The sequence below is a fragment of the Saimiri boliviensis genome, chromosome 10, assembly GCF_048565385.1.
Source record: "Saimiri boliviensis isolate mSaiBol1 chromosome 10, mSaiBol1.pri, whole genome shotgun sequence".
In the NCBI taxonomy this organism is placed as follows: domain Eukaryota; kingdom Metazoa; phylum Chordata; class Mammalia; order Primates; family Cebidae; genus Saimiri; species Saimiri boliviensis.
Window position 1 is genome coordinate 7,001,441 of NC_133458.1, and position 13,740 is coordinate 7,015,180.

Genomic DNA, 13,740 nt, shown 5'->3' on the forward strand with positions numbered 1-13,740 from the left:
GTCATCCATTCGTGGACTAAAGGACATCTGGCTTGTTTCCTGGTTCTGTGTGGTTTCCAGCTCCTCTGGGTAGATACCAAGGAGCACAGCTGCTGGATCATTTGGTCAGAGTATTTTTAGTTCTGTAAGAAACTTGCCCAAGTGGCTGTCCCGCTTTGCACTCCCACCGGCGGCGAATCGGAGCGAGCCCCAGCCCCTGCTCGTAACGGCCTTTTTCCATCTGCAGACTGCTGCGCGTGCAACCCATTCCCGACTCGGTCATTTGAGGAGTTTTTTTTTTTTTTTTTTTGCTAGAGGTTTATCAGTTTTACCGATCTTCTCAAATAAGCTTTGAATTTTATTTTCTCCATTGTTGTCTCTCATTTCTGCTTCTCTGACTTGCTCTTTTTCTGTTAAGATGGAAGCTAAAGTCATTGAGACGTGTATCCTTTTCTAATACAGGTGCTTAATGCTCTCAAACTTCCAGGTGCTGCTTTGGCTGTATGCCACATGCTTTGATATGTTGTATTTTCATTTTTGGTTGGTTCAGAATAAGACTTTTCTTTTACCCTAAGGTACTGGGAAGTGTGCTAGTTTTTGGAAATTTTTCTAAGTGTCTTTTACTGATTTCTATTTTACTTTTTTTTTTTTTTTTTTTTTTTTTGAGACGGAGTTTCGCTCTTGTTACCCAGGCTGGAGTGCAATGGCGCGATCTCGGCTCACCGCAACCTCCGCCTCCTGGGCTCAGGCAATTCTCCTGCCTCAGCCTCCTGAGTAGCTGGGATTACAGGCACGTGCCACCATGCCCAGCTAATTTTTTTGTATTTTTAGTAGAGACGGGGTTTCACCATGTTGACCAGGATGGTCTCGATCTCTCGACCTTGTGATCCACCCGCCTCTGCCTCCCAAAGTGCTGGGATTACAGGCTTGAGCCACCGCGCCCGGCCATACTTTGTATGACTTGAATTTTTATGCCTATATCATGCTTTGCTGCATATCCCAGAATATGGTCTATCTTGTTAATGTTCAAGTGTATTTGAAAACCGTGTGTATTCTGTTGTTAGGCAGTGTCAATTAATCAGGCCAAGATGGTTGGTTGATTGGTGATAGTATTGTTTAAGGTTTCTACATTATACTCTTTTTCTGTCTACTTGTTCTATCAATTACCAAGAGGTGTGTTGAAATCTCTGACTATAACTGTGGATGGGTATACTTCTTGCAGTTTTAACAGAACTTCAAAATAAAGGCCACAAAAACGGATAAACTGGGATTATTTCTTCTTGGTGGGTTGAGCCTTTTATACAGGAAATGACCCTCTGTATCATCTGTAAGAATATGATTTGTGCGTGAATCTGCTGTCCAATACTAGCATATCCATCCAGCTGTCTTTCACGGATGTTCCCATCCTTCTATTTTTAATGTCTTCATATTTAAAGTGAGTTTCTTCTAGGCAGCACGTAGTTGGATCTTGCATTTTAATCTTGCCGTTTAACTGCAGCATTTCCCGTCATTACACTCATGTGATGACCGCCTGACGCCGCTGGACTTCAATCTGCCTTCTTGCTGCTCTTGTTTCCTGTATGTACCGTCGGGCCTTTGACGTCAAATCACAGATAAAATAGGATGCGGTACTGAAACTGTTCTGTGGTTCAAGGTAAAATACCTGAGTGCATACCCTGCAAGATGAGACTGTTTGGGAGGAAAATTCATCTTGTATTTCAGAGTTTTTAGTATATGCAGAGGATTCCCAAATGTATTGTCTCTAATTGAGATAACTCTTCCAAGAGTCTGACCTGTGTATCCAACTGCCTGTTGAACAGCTCTCCCTGGGTGCTGCACAGGCAACTCTGATGTCCAGTATCGAGGGTCACGCAGCTCAAACTGGGAAAAGGGGCTGCGTCATGAGAGGCAAAAGACTGCTACCAAGCTTGTTGCGTCACCAGCTGAATCCAAGAGCATCTATCCCACCTCAGACCAGAGGCCCCAGTACAAGACAAAATATCCTAGTTAAATAATCAAAAAGATCCTTTATTTTAAATGTAGATAGTACCATAATTCATCAAAATAATTTATAATAGTTAACTGCTTCTTAATACTGTCTTATAAATGATGCCTTCTGAAGTTAAACATAATGTAGATTCAGTTTTTTTAAATGATCTACTTAGAACATACTATACAAATAATTATTATTTTTATTTTTATTTTTTTTAGAAAAAGCACTATCTATCTCCTATGAAGTCTTCTAAGAAAGGAAATCATGACAAGTTTCTGATCAGGTAAAAACCACTGCATCATTAAAGGGGGTTAAAGCGAGGCATGAATACATCTGAACAGAAACATCCGTTCTCCTGGGTTTTGTCCTTGTGCACAAGCCCAGTTCTACCAGAAGTTCCTCAGCAGCAGCTCAGAGATGACCTCGATGTCTGGGTAAGACATACTTCTTCACCTGGGGACACTCCGGGTGCCCATCTCTGTCAGACGCATGTCACCTCTGCTGACATGCGCAGACAGCTCCGGGGAGACGGGAATGTCCCTCTCCAAGACAGCTGTGCTCTACCCACCCGGGCCTTCCTGGAGCCGGGTCTCCACACAGGAGGCAGTGCCTGATGAAGCACCGTTCCCGCCACAGCATCCACCTTAACCTTCCAAATGCCACTGCTGTGAGGAGGAGCCGTCACAGATGGCCATGGCGACGGAGCCCTTCTGATCCTGGGGAGCCACCGCTCTCAGGCACTGTCCAACCGACACCTGGTATAGCCGATTATTTTTCTGGAAAAAAAAAAGAAGGGAGCAAGAAAAAAAGACCACCCGTTACCGGCGAAAGTGGAAAATCCGGAAAAGGCGGAGCGTTTGAAAAGTCAGATTAATTACGGGACACAACAGGCCCCCTCGTCTAAAGATTCGTTTTCTGCTGTTCCAGTTACCTGCAGTACAGTACAGTAAGATGATTTGTGACCACATAATCTGCATTACACTGATTTGTTTTTACAGAGAGAATGAACAGGCTGTGGGGCTCTGGCGGTCCTCCCAGCTCGGCCTTCCTCAGTGCTGGGACTACAGGCGTGAGCCACTGCCCAGCCACAGGATGCTGCCACAACTGATCTGGTTTATTATGAGTTCCTGCTGTGGACCTCCTACTCTGCCTGAAAAACTTTATCACAGGTACACGTCTCTAGAAAGAAATCCAGTATATACAGGGTACCCGAGGGTTCAGGCGTCCTCTGGGGGGTCTTGGAACATCTTTCCCCCGGGTAAGGGGGGACCACCATACTGCAAACTAAGATGACCTCGTGGGCTCATTTCCCGCACTCAGCCTCGTGGGCTTTTGTACATTCTCCCAACATCACTGGGCACTCCTCACCCCGAAGGTCCACTGCTGGGATCCTCCTGACCCGTGGCATTTCATGAGCCGTGGTGGGTCTGATGAGCGAGTCTCTGACATGTCTAGACAAAGGAGACTATTTAAAACCAATTCATGCTCTTCATTATAAATCCAGATCTAGAGAAGAAAAAAAAATTGAGATACTGAATTTCAAGACTGAACACCACTTTACATATTCTTCCACAGATGTATTCTGTAAGGTCTCAAAGCAGAAACAGACCAGTGCACTAGACTTACAGAGAAGCAGATTCAACTTGGTCCATTCCACTTCGAGAGCCAGGCAGGAGGAGGTGAGGCGCTATTCTGGGAAGGATCCTAAGCAGTGGGTGAACTTTGTTCATTGAATTTAAATGACTGAATTAAGTCTTTTCCAATTTTAGAGTTTAGCAATTATGTAATTCTCTGGATTCCTGGACATGCGGCAAGCTTCCAGCTGGCTTCTGGAGACAGAAGGGCACATGGCTGCCACTTTCATGGATCTCTCACCTCTGGGGCAGTCGGGAAGTGCATGAGCTGAACCACAGGCTCTCTGCAGGAACAGCTGGGGGACGGGGCAGGGGCCGTGAGTAACCCCCTCTCCAATGTGCGGTATCACTAAGTTCAAAAGGAACCTGTTCTCTTCTGTTCTAATTACGTACTCAGTGCTTCAGCTTAGAGACCCGATACGGGTGTGTGCAGTCTGTGTTAATATGAAGACCCTTGATCAGAGTCACAGGGAGGGGCACGAGAGTGTTCTGCCATGGTGCTGTTGTTTCATAGCCTGTGTGTCCAGTAAGGAGCTGCTGGCCACATGCAGCTGCTGTGCCCTTGAAATGTGACTAGTGTGAGGCAGAATGGCTTAGGTTTAGCTGACTTATGAAGCCACATGTGACTGCTGGCTAGTGTTAGCACAACTATGCAGCAACAGCACAGTACATTTGGTACAGGATCACTAACTCCATCACCCAACTTGTATTTTCTGGAACAAATTTCAGCACCCATCTCACTGTGACCTACACCACTGAAACGTCACGGCAATTTTAATCCTTCCACAACACTGCCACCTCTCCTACCCAGAAAAGGCACAGAAATCCCTTTTAAACACGTTTTCAATACATGTATCACCTGAGACAGTGGGCGTAGACTCTCCCCGTAGACATTTGATGAAATTTCACAGTGTACGTTATTTACCAAAAAGCCCAAATGGTTTTGTTTTTTGTCATTCCTGAGTGACAACCACCCCCCACTAAAGTAGAAATGAAACATTGCAGTCTTGAGTCACCACAATTTACATGATCAGATTGCTGTTAGGCTGTGCTACTTTATCAGACACAAATGAGTTTGAAATTACTGTTCCAATTGAAGTAAGTTATTTGCTGATTTTTAGGGCCGCTTTATTATTTAGGAGACATACATACGCTGAAGTTAAATTATGTGAATGAAATGAACTGAAATTCTGTAGAATATTAGAAAATACAAATAATGGTGTAAACAATTAAAATGTTGCTATGACAATGAGCAGAGGTAGGAAAAACATACAAAGGGGACAAAAGCAGCTGACTGAAATGGCGTCGACGGCCACTCATCGTTTTAACCCATTTATGCCGGAGGTGCATCAGACACTGGTGATGATGTTGAGCAGTAGGGTATAGGAAACTCCCACAGGCTTAGCGTTCCGATTACAGAACACTAGGCATAAATGGGTGCAGAGAAGCCAGAACAGTAGACACTGATGTCCTCAGGAGTGACTGCCGGCAGCCTCCCTTCCCTTGCAGGCACTGCTGTGAGTCCGAGGCGCCACTCACCTGGTTTGGGTCGGTGTAGTCACAGGCCTTCAGCACCACGAGGCCTCCCTTCTGACTCGGGCGGCCCTGGGCCACCAGGCATGTGTTGCTCTGGAGGTGACGGAGCTGTAAGGGAAGGGCACTGGCAGCTCAGCATGCGGGAGGCCACGCCCGAGGTGCCTCCCAAGCCTGGACGTGGTTCTGGGCAAAACGTGAAAAGACTATTCCACAGGTACCAATTCCAAGGCTCATGAAAAGATAAGCATTTTTTAATTCCTAAGTTCTAGCCTCAGTACATAGGAGCATCAAGACACACAACAGTTGTAACTCCAAAAGTTATTAGTGACTTTCCCATGCAGGCAGTGTCAGGGAGAAATTCTGGCTACGTATCCATGTCTCCTAAGGTGTAGCAGAGGAAGGAAATTAAAATATCCCTGCCCTAAAGAACCTTAAAATGAAGTCAGGGATGTAAGAACAACATGTATGAAAAAGTACACAATTAAAGGCAACATGCATGAACTGGAGATGCACAGATGCCGACGCTCACAGGACTGCAATGGCAAGAGAAACAGCAAGAACGAACGGACGGAACCAAGTGCAGGGCACGCTGCTCTCTCTTTTACTTAGAGAAAACACCTCACCCTAAACATCTGGATGGCTCTTTTGTCTTATTACAGGGTCAAGCGCTGAGGAAGGGGGAAGGCTCTGGGCTTCCTCCTAGCCACTGCGGGAGAGGTGGCACTGTTTTGGGAGAAGTGTCTTCTTCATAAAAGAAGGGACACTGGGCAACACAGACAGTATCTGCCCTCAGCTTTCAGAAACCAACTCTCAGAGATGACTCAGGAGAAAGGGATGATTTTCTGTCCAGACCCCTACAATTTAACTGTGACCATATAACTAATGAGTTTAGGACCCAAAGATTGCTAAGGAAACGTGGTTGACCTGTGTTTTCTGCTGAGCTCAGGTGACTTCTGGGAACAGCTGGCATGAAATCCCACCCAGTTCCCCAACTCTGACCCTCACTACCACCTCCACTCTCTGAGTCAGTTCCCAGAGCTGTGAGCAAACAGAAGGTCATTGCCCCATTTCTCCACCGGTTTTCCTTTTGGGACTGGCCTCTATCCAGAGTGTATTCACTTGTGCCTCTGCGCTCTTGAAAGCTGTCACATAACTTATCCCCACAGAAGGCATGCTCCCTTCAAGGCTGGCAATGCAAGGATCCTTAGTAACAGCAGCGCAGATAGGAACATTTCTAAGGTCCTGCACTTGAGGAGAGGAAGTTCTCATAAAAGAGAATATAATGAAAGGCAAACTCAGTCTGTCACTGGACTCTGTTAAGTCCACAATGTCATAGCTTATGGACATCTCAAAACTTTTCCTATCAAACACTTTTCACGAGACACTTGGAAAAGACTGCTTTCTTACCCTTCCACGCTGGAGGACTTTCGGGCGTTTTGGGCCTCTGTTGACAAAAATGGGTTGCTGGGGTTTGGCGTGGGGCCCAGATATCTGCATCTCTGGATATATATTATCCAAATACCATTTAAATGATTTGCAGCCCAACTTCTTTCTCAATTCAACGCGCTCACTGATGTTTCCATAGCTTTTCGTCTTCAGGTCAGGTCTTAAGGAAAAATACTGCTCCTGAATTTTAAAAAGTGAAATAACTGAAATTTTCATTAAAAAAATGATTATTATGCAATTATAGATTCTTTGCACAGTTCAGTCTATCTGAGAATCAGGGAAGCAGGTATACACATGAGATCAGTGGGTCTCCAACTCGTTGGTCTCAGCACTGGGCGCTCTTCCACTTTACTGAAACCCAGGAGGTTCTGCTGCGTGGGCTGTGGCTGTTCCTATTTACCACACAGAAATCAACAGAGAGAGAGACCTACGAATATTACTTCCTCAAAATAATTAGAAACTCATTTCAAACACAAAATGTACTGAGAACAGTGACATTGCTTTCTATCTTTGCAAACCTTTTTGCTGGCTGACTTAAAACAAGTCAGCTAAATTCTCACATCTGCATTTACCTTGTTGTGATATGTTGTTTTGGTTAGATATATGTAAAACTACAACCTATATTCAATAACTTTTGAAGTTTAGTAACAATGTAGAATATGAAATCGTATTATAATTTGTACACTGTTGCATTAAAATCTACTGGTCTATTCAGTTGGGCGTGGTGGCTCACACTTGTAATCCCAGCACTTTGGGAGGCCGAGGTGGACTTAAGGTCAGGAGTTTGAGCCCAGACTGGCCAACATGGTGAAGCCCCACCTCTACTAAAAGTACAAAAATTAGCTGGGTGTGATGGCACATGCCTGTAATGCCAGCTACTGAGGAGGCTGAGGCAGGAGAATCACTTGAACCCAGGAGCTGGAGGTTGCAGTAAGCTGAGATTACACCATTGCATTCCAGCCTGGACAACAAGAGCAGAGAGCAGAACTCTGTCTCAAAAAAAAAAAAAAAAAAAAAAAATTCACAGCAGCATTTGTCATAAAATCAAAAAGTGGAAACAGACCAGGCATGGTGGCTCATACCTGTAATCCCAGCACTTTGGGAGACCAAGGTGGGTGGATCGCTTGAGCTCAGGAATTCGAGACCAGCCTGGATAACATGGCGAAACCCCATCTCTACCAAAAATACAAAAATTAGCCAGGTGTGGTGGCATGTATCTGTTGGCCCTGGGGAGTTAACATAGGTGGATGGCTTGATCCTGGGAGGCAGAGGCTGCAGTGAGCCGAAATCCTACCACTATACTCGAGGCTGGCTGACAGAGTGAGACTGTCTTAAAAAAAAAAAAAGTGGAAACAACCTAAATGTTGATCAACTGATAGATGAGTAAAATGTGGTCTATTCATACAATGGAATATTATTTGGCAATAAAAAGGAATGCAGTACCCATACATGGTATGGCACAGAGGTACCTGAAAATGCTTTGCTCAACTGAAGAAGCCAGACAGAAAAAGCCACGTTGTTTATGATTCCATTTGTATGAAATATCCAGAAAAGGCAAATTAAGCAGAGACAAGAAGTAGATTAGTGGTTGATTACTGGTTGTCCAGGGCTGAGGCAGAGAGGGAGATTTTGGATTGATAATGAAGGTTATGGATTTCTTTTTGCAGTGACAAAATGTTCCAAAATCAATTTGTGGATTATACCTCAATAAATCATTAGGAAGAAAATATGTAAGGTGATCTAAGGTAGAAGAGAAAGTGGAGGTAATTCTCAATGTGCCATCTACCAGGGGAAGAAGTGGGACTAGGTTATAACAAAGTCCAATGAGTAAAAGAAAAGGCCAGGCCTGGTGCAGTGGCTCACATGAATAGTCCCAAAGCTTCGGCAGGCCAAGGTGGGAGGATCGTTTGAGCCCAAGAGTTCAAGACCAGCCTGGGCAACTTAGTGAGACCCCATCTCTTAAAAAAAAAAAAATTTTTCTTTTTATTTATCCAGAGATGGTGGCACATGCCTATAGTCCCAGCTACTTGGGAGGCTGAGGCAGGAGGATCACTTGAGCCCAGGAGACTGAGGCTGCAGTGAGTGGTAATAACTTCACTACATTCCTGCCTGGGTGACAGAGCAAGACCCTGTCTCAAAAAAAAAAAAAACAAAAAAAAACTAAGTTCTGCGGGTATCACAGTAGAGGGACCAGGGGGAATAAAGACTGAAGACGGAATTTCTTCCGACATGAGCTGCATTACCTCTTAAGGAGTGGACATTTACAAAATTGAGAGAGTCAGATTAGAACCAAAAAGAAGTGAAGTGCTAAGTGGGGGGTGGGGGGTGGGGGGTGGGGGGCGGAACTAGAAAGAGATGGCTCTAAGGTGAAGGTTAACCAAGAGAAACACACCAGAGTGACAAGAAAAGCAACCAAAGCTATCGCTAGGCCAGTCACATACGGGCCTGTCATTCCTCCTTCTAAACAAGATACTTAATCTCACCTTGTATTCATCCAACCAGACATGTGCCAGCCTCAAAGAGTTGTGTGTCATGGTGTCCTGGCCTTCGGGAGATCCATATGGTCGCCTTTTTCGGAAAATGTGTCCTACTCGAGAGCAAGGGATGATGAAGAGCTTCCCGCCGCACATCCAGATCTGGCCAAAGCAAAAGCAGGTGCTAGTGGCTGCCTCATATTGTTGTGAAACCAATGTAAGAATTTTATTTTCTTTTTTTTTTTTTTAAAAGATGGGGTTTCACCATGATGGCCAGGCTGGTCTTGAACTCCTGGCCTCAGGTGATCCACCCACCTCAGCCTCCCAAAGTGCTAGGATTACAGGTGTGAGCCACCGCACCCAGCCAAGAATTTTCAATGACATTAATTTTTATTCAATAGGTGTTTATGAAACTTGGCAAGATATTTTATCAGATACAAATATTCAAACAGAAGAAAGTCAGAAGGTACACATTGCTCTATCTTTATGATCACAAGGAACTAAATTCTAAAACAGTGCATATAACGCACTCTTACTACCATGTGTCTGAAACTGCACTTACCAAACTGTGTTGCTTTAACAGATCAAGAGACTTTATCCTAGGCACCTAAGGACAGAAGTGCTTATCTAATTTCAGTTTCACAGGTACTTGCTTATACAATGCATATAATTTCTTAGAAAATAGATTTTTAAAAATAAAATATATAGAATAACTCCAGATTAAGATGCAAAAGACCTTAGCTCATCTAAATCTTGTCTGTGACTATCTGAGCTACTTTAGAGTTAAGTTCATTTTTGTGGGACTCGATTACCTTATCTAAAAAAGAAAAAAAAAAAAAAAAGAAACTGAACTTTCAATAAAATCTATTAAGCCTTTAACCCTAACATTCTAAAATTTACAGAATGAAAACCTGCCTTTTTTTTTTTTTGAGATGGAGTCTCACTCTTGTCCCCCAGGCTGGACTGCACTGGCACTCGGCTCACTGCAACCTCTGCTTCCCGGGTTCAAGCCATTCTCCTGCCTCAGCCTCCCAAGTAGCTGGTTATTACAGGCGCCCACCACCACGCCCAGCTAATTTTTTGTATTTTTAGTAGAAATGGGGTTTCACCATGTTGGCCAGGCTGGTCTTGAACTCCTGACCTCAGATGATCAGCCCACCTCAGCCTCCCAAAATGCGGGGATTACAGTCGTGAGCCACTGCACCCAGCCAAAACCTGCTTCTTGCAAATACTGTAGTCAATACATCTGCAGAAATATAGGACACATGTACAGGTATCATGGTACTATCTGACAGGGATTCTGCCACCTGGACTAGGAGATGGTTAGGAAAAAATACTGGGATATTTACTTGGAAGGAGAAGTCTCAGCTCTCCCCCTGCCCTCTTCCTGCCTTTTCCAAAGACTGTCTACGCCACAGTCCTCTGAGCCACAGACCCTACCTACACTGTCGCCCTTCAAACCTTAGTAATTGGAGAAGACAGATTATGCGGGGTGGATTTCTTAATGGGACGGTATTAGTTCTTCCAAGAGAGCAGGTATGATACACTAGGATGGTCTTAGGCGATCAGGGAAGAAATCTGATCACCCTGACTGTATGTATCTAGTAGTATCAAGAAATAAACCAATAAAGAAAAAACTTTGAACACACATTAAGACATTGTAAGTTTATAGCCAACCATTCATAACAACAGTGCATTTATAATTTTTAAAAAATAAATACATAGATAGAGTGGATTTAGCAGACACTGGAGACTCTGAAAGGTGGGAGGGAGGAGGGATGGACACGGGGTACAGTGTCCGTCATTCCAGTGATGAGCGCACTAGGGCCAGACTTTACGACCACATGCTACGCACGTGCACCTCTAAGTCCATAAAAACAGGCTGGGCACAGAGGCTCGCACCCTGGGGAGGCCAAACCAGGAGGACTGCTTGAGTTCAGGAGTTTAAGACCAGCCGGGCAACACAGTGAGACATCTCTACAAAAAATAAAAAATTAGCCAGGTGTGATGGCATGCGCCTGTACTCCCAGCTACACAGGAGGCTGAGAGGCAGGAGGATCACTTGAGCCCAGGAGTTTTGAGGCTGCAGCGAGCCACTGTGTTCATGTCACTGTACTCCAACCTGGGCAGCAAAGCAAGACCCTGTCTCAAAAAAATAAGTAGGAATAAATATCTGGGTTCTTACATGCTTTTTCATTTTGTTGTTTTCCTAGCCACCGGATCAACACAGATACTTTTGACATTTAGAACAGATATCATCCATATCACAGATCCCGGCAAAGTAGCATTTATTAAGGACAGTTTGTCAATAAAGATAATCATGGAGCACTCTGGGAGGCCAAGGCAGGAGGATCACTTGAGCCCAGGAGTTTGACACTAGCCTGGGCAACACAGTGAGACCCCATCTCTACAAAAATAGAAAAACTACAGGCACATGCCTGCAGTCCCAGCTCATCAGGAGGCTGAGCAAGGGGATTGCTGGGGCCCAGGAGGCTGCGGGTAACCATGATCACGCAACCGCACTCTAGGCTGGGTGACAGAGAAGACGCTATCTCAAAAAAAATTATAACAGTAAGAATTTACAGAAAATATGAGATTGTGGATGAAAATCATATTCTACTAATTAATTGAGCACGCAAAAGAATAAAATTACCCGAAATGATATTTCCAAATTTTCTCCTCCCCAGATATCCATGCCGCTGTCATACTGTCCCAGTTCATGGAAATACTGTCTGTCCATGGCAAACAGGCCTCCGGCCATTGTTGGTGACCTAGAGAGAGGAAACAACGCTGTGCTAATTCCATCTCGTCACACAAAAGTTCACACTACTTTTGTTAAAAATATTCATGTTGCTTTGGAACATAACTAATAAAACTGAATGAATGATTAGGAAACATTTTATCCAGCATCAGAAAATGAGCCAGGCCATACAACTGAATTTTCTAGATTGCTAATCATATGCTAGTATCTGGCACGCAAAGGCTACTTTTCTAAGTCTCAGAAGTTCTTTTCCTATTATAACCATTTCTGATAGAAACCCACCTCATACAGTAATTCCTTTTAACACTTTCACAGAGCCTTAAGGACAAAAACCGGGCTTTAAGGTCTACCAAGGAGAGACCTGACAAACATCACACACGGCCAGTTGGACTCACAAGAGTTAGACCAGTGGCTCTCAACTGGGATGACTGTGTTCCCCAACAGACAGTTCGTAATGTTTGGAGCATTTTTAGCTGTCACATCTTGATGTGTTTGTGTGGCAGGGTGCTTCCAGAATCTGGGTTGAGGTCAGGGATTCTGCCAACTATCCTAAAATGCACAAGAGGGCCCCCTACAACAAAGAATTATCTGGCCCAAAAAGTCAATAGTGCCAAGGTGAGCAGCCCTGTGCTGGAGTGGGCAGAGCCGCAGACTGGTCCTCTCAGGGACTTGCGTTAGCTTCCAGTCAGCTCACTTCCTCCAACTGGACAGAGCAGATTGTGGATTCTAGTGGCCCAAGCTGCCTGCGGAAAAGCAGCCAAATTATCTCTGCGGGGGAAAAACATCCTCCCAGGTATGAACGTATTTCTATCATTTTTCATGTCTGGCACTAAGCAAAGATAAATAAGCAACAAATAAATAACCAGGCAACTGGGGAGGTAAAATCACATGAAAGCAAGGCGAGAGCAACAAGCCACAACAGAAACAGATGTGCAGGGTTTCAAGTTATGGACTTGTCAAGCAAAGACCTGAGCTGCTCAGTAGATTCAAAGAAAAAGACAAGACAGAATTTGGCAGTCCATTAGTTACTTCGAAAAAGTAACCATGTTTATACATACCCAAAAAACACTTTATAAAATAAAAACAAGACAAAAGATTTAAGCAGTCAATGAAAAAGGGATTATCTTAAGGGAAGCGAAGTAAGACTAAACACTGACTTCCTGTCTGAAACAGTGAATGCCAGAAGGTTCTTGAATGATGCCTTCAAAGTCCCGGAAGAAGGTATCTGCCACTGCCAACCTAGAACTGGATACTGAATAAAAATGTTCTTCAAAATAATGAGGAAACACAAGGACATTTTCAGAAAAACAGAGGATTAATCACTAGGAGGTCCAAAAAAGGAACCCCTAAGAGTGTTCTTCAGCCAGGATGAGAGCAGTCCCAGACCCAGCCTGCAGCCGCAGAAGGAACAGGGTAACATGAAGGGGAAATACTTGGGCAAGCCCGCATGAATGCTGCTGTGTAAGACATGGCTTCTGGGGCTTAAATGACATGGACAGCAACAATAGTATACACACTGGGGGAGGGAGAGCTGAAACGTGAACATTCTGAGATCCTGGCATCGTTTGGAGAAAGTACCAATTTTGATTACACTCTGGTAAATCAAGAACAAATGCTGTATTCTTTAAGAAAACCACTAAAAGAGTGGTATAGGAATGTGTGACTTTAAAAATGGAGTGGCCATTGGGAACAGAAACAACTGGACTCAATCCAGAAGAAGTCCAGAAAAGAGAAAAGCTTACACTACACAGGACACACAGAAAGCCAAGAGTAGTACTGAGACCTCAAAAGACTACGTTTTCACACTGGTTTAAAAACAAAACTTAGGCCAGGCACGGTGGCTCACACCTGTAATCTCAGCACTTACTTTGGCTTTGGGAAGCCGAGGTGGGCTGATTACCTAAGGTTGGGAGTTCG

At 44.3% G+C, this 13,740-nt stretch overlaps 1 protein-coding gene across 1 annotated transcript in view; it reads right to left on the bottom strand.

The window, feature by feature from the left end:
* Window positions 1-1,986: 1,986 nt before the first annotated feature.
* The window catches only part of GALNT11 (polypeptide N-acetylgalactosaminyltransferase 11), a 75,646-nt gene continuing 63,892 nt past the window's right edge, over window positions 1,987-13,740 (bottom strand). The window contains exons 7-12 of the mRNA XM_039472606.2: window positions 11,716-11,833; window positions 9,072-9,224; window positions 6,550-6,768; window positions 5,146-5,250; window positions 3,341-3,478; window positions 1,987-2,748 (exon numbers count right to left, since the gene is read on the bottom strand). Of these exons, the coding sequence (XP_039328540.1) occupies window positions 2,617-2,748; window positions 3,341-3,478; window positions 5,146-5,250; window positions 6,550-6,768; window positions 9,072-9,224; window positions 11,716-11,833 (865 nt within the window). The 3' untranslated portion in view covers window positions 1,987-2,616. The remainder of the gene's footprint in view (window positions 2,749-3,340; window positions 3,479-5,145; window positions 5,251-6,549; window positions 6,769-9,071; window positions 9,225-11,715; window positions 11,834-13,740) is intronic.